Source organism: Vanacampus margaritifer, chromosome 1 (genome assembly GCF_051991255.1).
Source record: "Vanacampus margaritifer isolate UIUO_Vmar chromosome 1, RoL_Vmar_1.0, whole genome shotgun sequence".
NCBI lineage: Eukaryota > Metazoa > Chordata > Actinopteri > Syngnathiformes > Syngnathidae > Vanacampus > Vanacampus margaritifer.
Window position 1 is genome coordinate 59063416 of NC_135432.1, and position 13728 is coordinate 59077143.

The 13728-nt window shown below is 39.6% G+C and overlaps 1 protein-coding gene across 3 annotated transcripts in view; it reads left to right on the plus strand.

Moving 5' to 3' along the window:
- The window catches only part of ltk (leukocyte receptor tyrosine kinase), a 50869-nt gene that overhangs the window by 25070 nt on the left and 12071 nt on the right, over positions 1-13728 (plus strand). For all 3 annotated transcript variants that reach the window (XM_077557746.1, XM_077557729.1, XM_077557737.1), the window contains exons 8-19: positions 203-303; positions 372-532; positions 1886-1980; positions 2376-2447; positions 2680-2854; positions 5218-5368; positions 5478-5600; positions 7063-7219; positions 9327-9512; positions 9588-9686; positions 10813-10971; positions 11064-11174. In XM_077557746.1, the coding sequence (XP_077413872.1) occupies positions 203-303; positions 372-532; positions 1886-1980; positions 2376-2447; positions 2680-2854; positions 5218-5368; positions 5478-5600; positions 7063-7219; positions 9327-9512; positions 9588-9686; positions 10813-10971; positions 11064-11174 (1590 nt within the window). The remainder of the gene's footprint in view (positions 1-202; positions 304-371; positions 533-1885; positions 1981-2375; positions 2448-2679; positions 2855-5217; positions 5369-5477; positions 5601-7062; positions 7220-9326; positions 9513-9587; positions 9687-10812; positions 10972-11063; positions 11175-13728) is intronic.

Sequence of the window (13728 nt, forward strand, 5' to 3'; positions counted from 1 at the left end):
AACAGAATACCGTATTTATACTAGTGGGGCAGCATAGACCATATTAGCCCCAACCCCCACCCCCAAATGGGTTGACTTCCCCTTCAACAATGAGTTAGCGAGGTTGTGGAAATATTGAGATGAAATTAGTGAACAAAATTGGACCTCGATTTCTAACAGTATATTACACATTTAAGTTGTCATGTTTGTTACCTACTCCCAGGTCACTTCTTGTTTCTGGAGATCAGGGAGAAACATACCCTGCAAGAGGCATCTGTTCGGAGCCAATTTTTCCCTCCTCCTGTCTCCAATAGAATTTGCCAGGTTTGCTATTCAGACTTGTACTGCCTTAAATGCCAACTCCTTGTTTGAAATGACATTTCTTTGTGCAGATGCGTTTTTCTTTTTACCTGTTTGGCCCCTTCAATGGCTCCTTATTGGTGGCTGTAGAGGAGAATGGGACCTCCACAGCCACACTCATCTGGGAGGGACATGGTCAGTGGAAGGATGACTGGGAGAATGTTGTCCTGCGGCTGCCAGACCTTCGTCATGGGTACTTGGAATATATTCATATACTCATACAGTCTTTTCTTTTATCTTATTTCTTTATTTTAAGACGTTATGGATGGTGAAATCAAGCCTTCTAAAGAAATTATCGAGAACATCTTCTGGTCTTGACCCCCAAAGTTTTAAACAAGATCTGGTTGGCCTAGATCAAATTGCGCTAGCCAACTTTAGATGTATCCAACTTTTATTCAAAATATCCTGCAAAAAGTTGTGCGTGCTAGTTAAAGTAATTTCTGGATGCGCATGATGTCCTGCAAACCTTCCAAGATGATAAACACTGCATAGCACAGAGTCAGCTTTATTAAGGTTTTTTTAATAAAATGTTTCTGGTAAATGACTGTGGACAATTCGTGTTTTGTCCTGCTGGACTTAATTGCACAATAATTTGATACTCGGGGTCATAATATCTTAATGTCTCGGTTACAACACCAATGTGGGAATTAGTGATATAATTCGAGATTGTTTTTTCGACCTGACCTGGCAGACAGAGGTCGTTCCGAGTCCCTCTCTGCACTGCTGCTTTATGGAGTTCCACAGGGTTCACTTTTAGGGCCCCTGCTTTTCCCTTTGTATTTGCTGCCTCTACTTTCCGTCTTGCGAAAATGTGGCAGTCTGATTTATATGTCACTAATGAATAAAGATGTGTTCTCCTTAAAGCAATTTGTAGTGTCCCTTGAAGATGTAATGCCTGGATGGCTTTGAACCTTTCAAATTTTAATGAGAAGAAAACAGAAGTGAGTGTTCAAAGTGGCCCTTAAACCACCACCATCCTCCGACTTGGCTAAAATGCACTATGACTAAGTGAAACAAATATTTTTGGTTGACAAATTGCTGCAGTAGTTAAGAACGGCTTTTGTTCTCCATTAAATTTGGCAGACGGCAACGTTGAAGCCCTTTTTATGACAACAGCACGTTTAAACCGTAATTCTTGCCTCCATCACATCTTGGCTGATTTACTTTTATGCACTTTGATTTGGCGTCCACCTGTCTTCCCCATACGTCTCCAGTTGGTTCAAATTGCTGCTGTTCGCTTCTTAAAAAGAACACGTATAGCACATATGTCCTATTCTGGCCACCCTCCACTGGCTAGCTATAAACTTTATAGTTCATTTTACGATTCTCACATTTGTTTTCAATCTTTAAATGATTTGCTTTGTTACTGTTTTGTTGTTTATAACTATTGTTTTATTTTTACAATTGTTTCACGTTGTTTGACTTTTACTTAAGCAGTTTCAGATGTGTGTGTTTTTTTAAATATATATAATGTCCTCTATACAGTTAACTTCAGCTAAGTTCAGTACAGATAGAGCCTGCACATATGGAATGTGTTTTTGCGCAGGTTCCGTGTTAAGGTGACAGCTGTTTGGCTCCAAGGCTGCCATGCTGATGTCGCCCTGGACGACTTTGCTCTCGGTGAAACCTGCTTTGACACAGGTGGAAAAACTTAACTCATTCAAAGCATCACTTTTTTTTTATTATTATCATGAACGCTTTTAAATACTTGACCAAAGCACCTCAAGAGTCTCAAGAGTATGCTAAAAGTATGCAGTATTTCTAAATGACATGACATCATTTTTTGTGTGTGCATATTATTCTGTTTGAGAAGCCCTGCCTCATCGAATTGTAATTTTGAGGGTGAACATGTATAACCACCAGCTCCTCAGTCAGTAGTGTAGAGCTACAAAGAGTTATATCTAATATTTCGACTCCTTTGGCTGCAAGGGCAGTCATTCAATTTAATGTTCCCATTTTCTTTTGAGGAAAAAAAAAAGATTGAATCTGTCGTTCTTCACCTTTAACGAAAACCTTTCCTTCTCGTCTCATCTCAGATCTCAACTCTATCCTGCCGATGGCCGACCTGAGAGATTTCTTTAGCCCCTTCGCAGAACCTTCATTTTCAGGTGATTTTCTGAAACGTCATGCCGCATCATTTCTAATCCATTATGAAGGACAAATCTTATTAACCTGTAATGGATTGTTTAGCTGCCGTGTCTGTTGATGCATGAAGCCTCCAAAGGAACTCTTAATCCATTCTGCATTTGCATTTAGCTCTCACATTTCAGGTGCCTCCTGGAATATTTAAAAACCACAGAGCAGAACATTCTTGTCTTTGCCTCCCCAACTGTCATCTAGAAGTGTCTCTGATGACGTGGTTTTTCAACTCGTGCGGCGCCAGCGGTCCCTACGGGCCGACCCAGGCTCAGTGTGACAGCACCTACAAGAACAAAAATGTCAGCGTGACTGTGGGGAAGGAAGGACCTTTGAAGGGGGTGCAAATGTGGAGGGTCCCTGCCACCAACAGATACCTGTAAGTCACATGGCACTTCAAAAGTGTGTAAACACACTATCTATTTGTTTATTTTTCCATGCCGGCAACATATAGTGACAAACGGAACAGTAACCATATTTTTCAGACCATTGGGGTGCGTATTATTAGGCGCAATATCAATGAATGAATATTTTTATACATAAAGCTGGGTTATTATTTTTGTGTTTATTTGATAGCTTTAGCGCGGCTATGCTAGGTTACGTGTAGCGCCGCATGTCTCGCTTACTTTAGTTCGCTGCTATGTTGGTTGACGGTTCAACAGCTGTAACATGCTGATGCACTCACCATTATCCAACGTAACATTGGAAATTTCCCGCCAGAAAAGCTCGGCTCGCGTTGGGTGTGTCTGGCGACCGTAGCATTAGGCTAGTAGGGCTACAATTTTTTTTTTTTTTTAATATATATATATTTTTTAAAATAAAAAAGAATTTAAATATATATATATATATAATTAAAAAAAAAAAACAGAGAGCAATGATGATGAAATCGGTAAAATTACCGAATGAACAATACTGAGCTCTCCACAAAAAAAACAAAAAAAAAAGGCTAGTAGGGCTACATTTCCCATGATTCTTAGACACGAAAACAGGAAGTAGTTTTAGTTCCGGCATGACAAAAACATAGACACCTGCTAGCCATTAGATCTCAATGAGAACGTGAACGTAATAGAGAGGAATTTGAATGAAATAAAAAAGCCAACATCTATAGGCCTAAATTCCTGATTACAAGGCGTAATATACCGTTGTTTTTTTTTTGTTGTGTGTGTGTGTGTGGGGGGGGGGGGGGGATGGTGATTTAAGGATTTTCACTAAATGTGCCTTGTGGTCCAAAAAATACGGTAAATGTTTTTCCATTAACTGGCAGAAGATACAATAAACCTTTTGTAGCCACCTGTTTGCCAATTCATACAAAGGAATAAGTCCTGGTCTCCTGCGAGGACATCAGTTCTATTCAATTAAGCAGTCAGTAATTAAGAGACAATTTGTCAGTAAATTGAGATGAGATAAGCAGCATCATTTATCCTTTTTGTAATATTTTTGTTTGGTGGAGTGCCATGAGATTTCGAATGTGAAATGGGTGCCTGGGCTCCAATAACGGGCTTTGTCTTGCAACGCAGACGTACATGTGCAAGAATATAAGGCCTTGCTGTGAACGTGCAATTGTGAGAACTCTGATGAGCTGATCATGTCGCTTTATGCGAGTCTCAGATGTCAGCTCACCACGATGAACAGTACTATGAGAAGCGGCAGAGTACATTCTGTGCTGTTTTAACATCATTTTCTGATTGGGCAGACTGGATTGTGTCTGTTTACACATTCACACAGCATACAGTGCAAACGAGTTATGTTTATTAGTTTTTGTCGGTAAGTGACTGGAAGTGTGTTCAACAGCTCATGATAATGATGATACATTTATTTTTTTTTATTATTATTATTATTTTATTTTTTTTTAATGACCAATACGGTACACCATCCATCACAACATTCGGTACTCATGTACACTCAAATGAGAGCCAGTACAAGAGCTATATTGGCATTGCCTGAGAGGTATAAATTGTAATAAATGTTTTGCAGTCTATTTGCTTAATGCTAACAGATCATGGGAAAAAAGCAACTCGTTGAAGTTTTTTTCTTTTCTTTTTTTTTTTGCGGAGATCAAACATGGCTACTAGCCAAAGAGAGACAGTAATGAATGACTTATGCCATTGTTGCGGGAAAAAATTGAAGATTCATGGTGTCATGAGTCATTTTTTGATATTCGAACAGCGTTATAAATCAGTAAGCTTGCCGCTTTTGAAACTACTTGCGCCAAAGAGTGACGTTGCTCATGAAGACGACGTCACGCAGACAGACGAATTTGATTGATTGTTTTCGGCCGGTGCAGAACCGCTGTCTTTGGACGCCTGTCCGGTCATGTGGCTTGCAAAATATTCCTCACGCAACAATACTAAAAGGCATATATTATTTATCCTCTGGAAAGAACAACTAATATTATTGAGTGTCCAAGTCATACATACCAGAAGCGGCAGCACAATATACACTGAATTGAAGCACAAAAAAAAAACCTGTCAAAAATGGTTTAATTTATTTACATTCTATTTAATGATATCAGCACTGTATGTTTTAAGAAAGTGCAACTTTATAGTACATTTTTGTTGTTTTTTTGGGAGGCTGGAATGGGTAAATGGTATTTCCATTCATTTCAACCACAAAGGATGATTTGAGGTACAAGTGTTTTTATTAATTAGTGTGGTCACTGAACAAATTCAACTCGTATCTGAGGTCATCACTTTGCCACTTCTCACAAGAGGCATTAAGTGTCCGCATCATTCCCTCATTCAGGATCTCGGCTTACGGCGCCGCAGGAGGGAAAGGAGCCAAAAACCACAACAAGCGCAACCACGGCATCTTCATATCGGCTGTGTTCCCTCTGGAGAAAGGGGAATTACTTTACATCTTAGTCGGCCATCAGGGAGAGGACGCGTGCCCGGGGGTGAGTGTGGCGAACTGCTTAATGAAAATGTTTGAATGGAAGAAAAAAAAGAAGACAAGATGACGACCTAGATTGGAATGAATGATACGAATGTCTTGTTTTGGTGCAGAGAAATTCCCAAACGCAGAAGATCTGCCTTGGGGAGTCATCTGTGATCGACACCAGGGGGGAAGCTGGCACAGAGTGGTCTGGAGGGGGAGGCGGAGGAGGAGGAGCTACCTTCATCTTTAAGGTGACATAAAGTGTGGTTACATTTGCTGCTGATTTACAGCAACATTTACAAGGACTTACTGAAATGAGGAAACGATGATGCACTTGTTGTGGGAAGGTTGAAGTTTTTGGTTTGTTTTGCAATGTGATTAACTTCCATAATTCTTCAACAAATTAAAAGCCGTCAAACTTCCAATTATTCACAAAATTCCGCAAATTACTGCATTTTCCAAATTGATCGGTTTTCCCACAATTCCACATTATTCACATGAAAAGAAACCCACTGGAGTGTACATTCAAGAAAAAAAAAGATCATCTTCTACAACATTTCACAAATTAATACAGATATTTACACGTTTTTCTCCTCCTTTTCTTGACCAAATCAAACCAGTCTAACTATTAATAGCTGTCTTTAAGAACATTTTGATAGCCATTAAAATATTATTTTTACCCAAATAATCTTTACCTCCCTCGTCCACGTTTATGCACCGATTCAAACCATTTCAACTTCAAACTCTTCAGCTCATTCAGAGCACAAATTAAACCAGTTTCAGTTTTCCAATAGTCACAATTTTTCACAATAACATTCCCAAATAATGAAATACTTTCATCATTTGTTCCGTCTTCTACATTTCTTGACTGATTCAAACCATTCCAACGTCGAGTTTCTTCCATTCTATTAATTCCGAAACATTTCAGTTTGCCGGCAGCTCTTCAGCATTCAGAGACAATTTACACAGAATTGCATTCTCTAGTTATTATTATTCCTTTTGGAGTCACTGTTTTTATTGTTATAAAAAAAATAATAGCCTCTTTAAGAGCCTTAATATGCTTGAAAACTCAACCAATTTTGAAAGTGCATTCACAATGAAAGGTTAAATATTTTAGTGGTGGAAATTGCAACCCCTCAAACATAATCAGACCCTGGAAAGTTGGTACAAACTAGCCCCTAACAGTAACTCCAGTTTCACCAAATAGTTACAAAAAGGCACATTAGGTAAAATGGCCTCCTATACAAAGCTAATTTAACAATATGGAATGGAAAATAAAGATTTTATTGCCGTTGCATTTGACAAAATTCATTTTACAGTTTCAACCTGTCGAATGGGGAGTGTGAGGACTGACGGGTCACCGGGTGGCGCTCCAAATATGTTTTATTGTTGTAGGTTGAAGTTAAATAGTTAGTTAATAGTACACTGCATTATACTGGAAGAGGTCTCCAAAATGGCGGTTACCTCATGGTGCATAAGCACAGGCTGGGTGAAGTATTAGAACCACATCTCAATATGATACAGAGTAGTTTATCCTCATGTTGTTGAATGTATACCACTTTGGCAGTGTCATTCAAACCTGAGCATTAGTATTTAGCATTTGAAAAAATCTCAATTGGATAGTTTCAGGTTATCTAAAATTGTGGTCGAAGCAGCACTTCGCGTGTAAATAGCCGAACATGCCAAATGATTTGGCTGATGCTGTCTTATCAGATGGAAGGCGATGAGCTGGTTCCTCTGCTGATTGCGGCCGGCGGAGGAGGAAATGCCTACATGGAAGACCCAGAGTCCAGTCTGGATCAGATATCGCTGGAGCAGTTTGAGAACAGCACAGCAGCACCCAGCACCAATGGCCAAACTGGTGCTGCAGGTATGACCGATGCGATACCCAAAAAAAAAAAAATCTTCTAATTTAGCTGCATTCATTCTGACCAGGTTCTGAAACGTCAACTTGAATTACTCTAAACATCATGTATTCCTTCCTCCTTAGCCGTACAATCAATGGAAATCAAATCAGGTTTTCACTCAGGCTGCTTTTTATGCACAGCTGGCCCCAAGAGTGTGTTTCTTTTTTTTGACATATCACATGATAAGGACAGCAGACATTTATACGCTGTTAAGTGTAAATTAGTTATTATACCAAAGATGTCTGGATGCTGTGGATTGGTGCCAACCGATGTTTCTGGCTTTGTAAGGCAACCTAGTTGCTGTCATTTAATTATTATAACAATTTGTGTGCCACTGCCACCTACTGTAGTGGATGTCCATTTACACTTTATTCTAGTATGGCCCAAAAAAAAACAAAAAAAAACCTTGGGTCACTGCACTTCATTTCACGGTTAGAAAATATTTTTATGGTATTTTTATTGCTGTCAAATCTTATGACATCGGCAATGTATTCTACCGCAATTCTCGATTTTCTCATGCATTCCGACACATAATGGGTGGCAAATACAAAAGCAATGGCATTCAGCAGCACAGAGGTTCACCAACAATCTGTATAATTAATGCCTGTCAAAGGAGAGAGAGGTACAAAAGAGAGAGAAAGGTGGGAGGGAAAAAAAAAATCTCAACTGTTCCTAGCTTTAACCATAAACACTGATTTCTTACAGCACATACCTTATTTAATTTAAAAGATGCATAACAATTTGCAGTCTCAATATTTTGACAAGTAACCACAGAGTCATTCACTCCGTGTCACTTCTGGCTTTTTTCCTTTTGGGATCACTTGCTAATCTAATTAGAAAATGGGTTCCGCAAAGAGCCTCGAAATTAAGACCCCAGTTTTGAGTTTCATACTACTTTACGACTTTTGGAAATGCTATTAATTCATTTTACCGTCAACCCCAAAATAACAACAAAAAAGGTTGTCATGTTTTTTTTTAAAAATAAGAAAAATAGTACTCTATAATATTGCACTTACAGCAGTGGCATCATTAAATGAAATGTAAAAAAAAAATACAGTTTTTGCTCCATTTGTTTGTTTCAATTTAATAGACATTGTGCTGCTCCTTCTGCTGTGCAGCACTTGGCCACGTGGGGGCAGTGTAAGATATATGGTTGATTATACATAGAGACAGTCTCAGCTCCTTAGTAAGCTGCACTACAGAGGTGGCAAATTCAGGTCCAGAGAGTAAAAACTCTCTAGCAGGTAAACGAGCTCCTGGGGAGCTAGCTAGCTAGCACCTGGTGCTAAAGCCAAACTGTGGCGGGGTTTTTACTTTCTGGACCTGGATTTGCCACCTATGCCCTGCCGCAGTAATGTTAGTCATCTTTGCAGAGTATAAAGACTAAAGGACAATAACACCACCACACAGATGCTATTTGTTAGCTCATATCATGTGTTTCCTATTATGTGTTAGCATTTAGCTAGCTAGCAGCAAATCAAAGTTGTGGCTTTTAAACACAGTATGTGTGGCGTGGCAATAAACAGCTGGAAGCCTCTTTTTTTTCCCAATGATTTCCATCCATCCATCCATTATTTGAATCGTTTATCCTCTTGCTGTAAAATTCTGATGACCTGTTTGTGCATTGCTCAGATCTTTTTTCCTCACAGTATGGATGTTCTGGCAAAAAGAAAGACTTGCATATTGTTGTGGGTTGTATAGTGCACACACTGCATTAGTTACATTTGACCCTATGTACTCTTATGAACCATCCAATTATCCACTGGCGCCATGTGATTCTCTTAATTGCACAAGAATGAAACTTGGTCTTTTCTGGGAATGTAATTGAATGGAAGAGCAGAAAACAGAATCAGTTTGCTGGCTGAATATGTTAGAGTTAGAGCACTCTGCCTCTGGCGCCAGTTTAACTTGCTAAATCCTCTCAATGGAACACCAGGAGGTCTGCCCAGCAGTACTAGTGCCAAATATTCAGCGAAAAGCAAAAAGCTTGTTTGTACTTTTGTAACCTCCCCGTAACTAACATAACTAATAATGATTTGTTAAGTATGTGTGATGTTGGTATCCTCCCAGGTGGAGGCGGAGGCTGGAAAGACTCTCCTACCTCCTACCTGGTGGCCGGCAAGTCCCTGTCAGAGGGTGCTGATGGGGGTGCAGCCTGTCTTTTGTCCCAGTTCAAACTGCGTTGGTCCACCTATGGCGGGTTTGGAGGGGGAGGTGGCGCCTGCACGGCTGGAGGAGGGGGAGGCGGCTACAGAGGTGAACGTATTGAGTTATTACTTACTGATAAAGTTTCAGTTTATATTTAATATCTAATTGTCAATTCTGTGACAGGTGGTGACGCTGCGCTGACGGATGACATCAAAGCAGATGGTCGTGATGGGATCTCCTTCATTAATCCAAATGGGGAAATTTACTTGCAGCCTCTGGCAGGTGAGTTTAATATGTTAGAGTGGAGCCAAGCTAAATGTGTGCTATACCCCTGGAGAAGATTGTGAAATGTCTCACACCCTCATGTTTGCTCATTTTGTTTTGTTTTTTTGTGGGCCCGAGCTTTGTTTTTGAGAACTTGCCATCTGACTCTGATTATGTAGTGGGTGGCACACGACTAATTCACAACCTCATGCAGCTACTTGCCCTCGCTTCAATGCTTCATCGTCAACTTAAAGAGTCCACAGCACATGAAAGGCATTAGGAGTACGATTCAAGGAAAAACAAAACAATTAAATGATGTCATCTGCATCAAACGTATTCATTATTTAAATGCGTTCTTAAATCTTCAATCATTTATACTATGTCATTCAGTAATGATCCATCTATCAATTTTCCATCTTGCTAATACTGTACTGTTATCCCAGCTGACTTTGGGCAAAAGGCAGACTTCACAAAGTCACACAAACACATACTAAATAATTGTATTTATTGTACATAATAAATTGGAATAAACAGTAATGTAATAAATCATTTTACATAAGCATTTTAAACATTTTATTTAATTATTTTTAGGGATAGGCATCTACTGATACCTTGTTTTGTGGAAGCTTCCGATACCAGCTACTGATACTAAAGGCAGAAAAAAAAATCTGGCCTCCTCCACAGTAGTTGGCGCTATACTGTGGCGTTTTGACACATCGGCACATCTGTTCACAATTTTTTTGTCATCGTGTGGAATGAAATTTTCAAAAGTGCAACAGGTATCGGTATCCAGTATCAGTGCGTACATCCAATCTAGCATTTGTCTGGGGAAAAAAAAATGCTATTGAACATCTCTTATTATTTATTAAATAATGTGTTAAGATATTTATTGTAAATAAATAAAAAATGTGCAATCAGTAATATTACATAAATATTTAAAAATGAAGGATTTTATTTTCTTATTAAAATAAAAAAAAAATCATAATTATTTAATATGAACTGCTTTTTTTAAAAAAAAAATTATGATTTAAAAAAAAAAAAAAACAATCTACAGATGACCTGGCCAATCTGCCTGCATATGTGAAAAAAAACATAATGATAATTACAGTACTGAACAGACTTTTGTTTCGTGCTTTTCTTCAAGCCATGGAGAGTCACGGCGAGTGTGAAATCAAAGTGCAGCTGAACTGCAGCCACTGCCAGTCTCAGAGCTGCAAGCGGGATGAAGACACACACCTCATCCTCTGCCTGTGCCACGACGACGAGGTCTTGGCCAAGGACAACGTCACCTGCGATGTCGTCGGTGAGGAAATGAAACCGTGTACGGTACACGATTCCTTAGTATTTGCGTCCAATAAACACAGGAGTGACCCTGCTGCCTTCTTCATCTCGCAGCTCCCCCGGTCCCGCCACCTCCGGGCCAAATGTCGACCACGCTGATCCTGGCCGTGGTCACCTCCACCGTCGTCAGCGGCATGGCGTTGATCTGCGCCGGCGTCATCCTCAGTAAGAGATTCGTGCAGTTTTGCGCCGACGCGGTGCCCGCCACCTTTCATCGGCTGTGAGCGCATCCACGGGAGCAAACGCAGTCTTGAGCTAATTGTTGTTCAAGGGGAATCTCAGCCACAAGTCATGCAAGGAAAAAGTGGCATTAGAATGAGGGCATTGCGTTACCATGTGGAAATAGGAATGCCATAAATGTTCTATGAACAAGTCAAGTTTGGGATTTGTATTGACGGTTTCCAAGCTTGGGATGTGGTTCTGATCGTGATTCACAAAAGAGGAGGGAAAAGCTTTTATTTTTGTCTTACGTGACAGTTTCTGGATTACATGCACCCACGGGCATTGATAATTTGTAAGTGTAGATCGGAACCGTTTGCAAAATGCCACATTCTCCAAGATGCTTTACTGATTATGCTATAAAATTGCTAAAATAGGAATGTATAGGGAATTAACATCATCTTTGTCCTTTGAATTATATTTTCAAGAGTGAGAAAATCAATGGATCAGATAACACTGCTGAGGCATTTTGATTGTGATTATTATTGTACTACGCCGCCAATGTGTTAATTTATATGCTCACCGCCAGATTATTTTCCCCACTTTTGTAGCATATATCCAGCACCAACCTCGATGTACAGTTGTATGTAGCTGCTTAAGAGAGTGAGGGAGGGATTCCACTGTTAGCATTTGATGCACCTTTCAAACTTTCCTGCAGAGAAACTGGCAGAAAATCATTTTTTATAGTCAATCTCTATGGATCCGTATGACTTGGCTTTGTTGGGAGGGCTACAGCAGGGAATAATAAATTTCGTTTTCATGGTTTGATGGATGTATGGAAAAGCCATACGCTGGCAAAGCAGGTGAACCTGCTATTAAATAGTCAACCAAAGAGACTTTGGCTGATCCCAAAGGAGAAAATATACACATTCTATCTGTTTGCCATTTTTTTGTTTTAAAAACTGAAAACTGCAAATCAACTAGAAAAGCAACCATCATTTTATTTATAAACACAGTGGAACCTCTGAAGTTGTATGTGTCACTTTTTTAAATTGCATTTTGACATTCTTCAACTGTAATATAAGTTTTAGGAAAGGTTAACCATTGTATAATAAAACTGAAATTATTTACTCGGGCAGCACGGTGGCTGACTGGTTAGCACGTCCGCCTCCCAGTGCAGAGGACGTGAGATCGAGTCCGGGCTTCGGCCTTCCTGGGTGGAGTTTGCATGTTCTCCCCGTGCTTGCGTGGGTTTTCACCGGGTACTCCGGTTTCCTCCCACATTCCAAAAACATGCATGGCAGGTTAATTGAACACTCCAAATTGTCCCTAGGTGTGAATGTGAGTGTGGTTGTTCGTCTCTGTGTGCCCTGCGATTGGCTGGCAACCAGTTCAGGGTGTACCCCGCCTACTGCCCGAAGCCAGCTGGGATAGGCTCCAGCACCCCCGCGACCCTAGTGAGGAAAAGCGGCCAAGAAAATGGATGGATGGATGAATTATTTACTCTAAAGTATAAGCTACACAACTTTTGAAGACATCTGACAAAAATAAAGGGGAGGAAGGGCTTTTCAAAATATTGCTTTAGTGAAAGTGTATTTACGTTAGCATCTGCATGCTAAATTATTTTTATGTTGACAGGGGCTTTCCCGTATAACAACATTTGCCATTTCCTGGTCTATGGTCGTTACATTTTCGCTTCATTAATGCAGCTCACTAAATTGAGGATTTTCAAAAGGGCACACGCGATGATGGTGATGCTTAATTGACTTCCTACGCATATTTGTTCGAAAATTGTGGTCCAAATTGTACCACTTTTGGGGTATTTGTCTTTGGAGGTTCCACTGTACACTCACCGGCCACCTTATTCTATTTGCTATTAGGGTTTTGATACATAAAATGTCCCCCCAAAAAATGCAATGACAGATTCAATACAAAATCTTTTTATTTTTTTATTTTTTAATAGACTATGCAAAATTTCTGATGCTTTATTTACGAGTATGTGGCTAAACGATGAAACCAAATTATTGGAACCACTTTTTAGTATGATGTAGTGCAGAGTTGTACGCTACAAAATGACAACCCAAAAAAAAAGAGAATTATTATTAATGTATATCTTTATAAAGCTTTATTTTTTATACAGCTTTTGTATGGTATCAGGTGTTTCCAATGTTGTGGCCAGTGAATATACTGTATGTTGCTTTTGCTGCTAATACTGTATAAAAGGGTCACATAATATGAAAATTGAACTAAAATAGGAGCGTGAGATTGTACATATTCACAAGGAGTCATGATCTAGACACAGTTTATGTATAACTGCTAATGACACAGTGTGTAATTGTGTGACATTGAATAAAAATACACAAAGAAAGACGATATTTATTGTCTGCTTGTGTAATTGAATTGAATTTTGTTTTAAATGAGGAAATGAAAGGAAAGCAAAGCTCAACAGGTTAATGGTATCTCTTCACCTGAGCTCTCCCCCATGCAGGGAGGTAGTCTGTTCCCTGCCCCCCCCTCCCCCCTCCCCAATGTCCTCCACTCCATCCCCAACCTCCTCCTC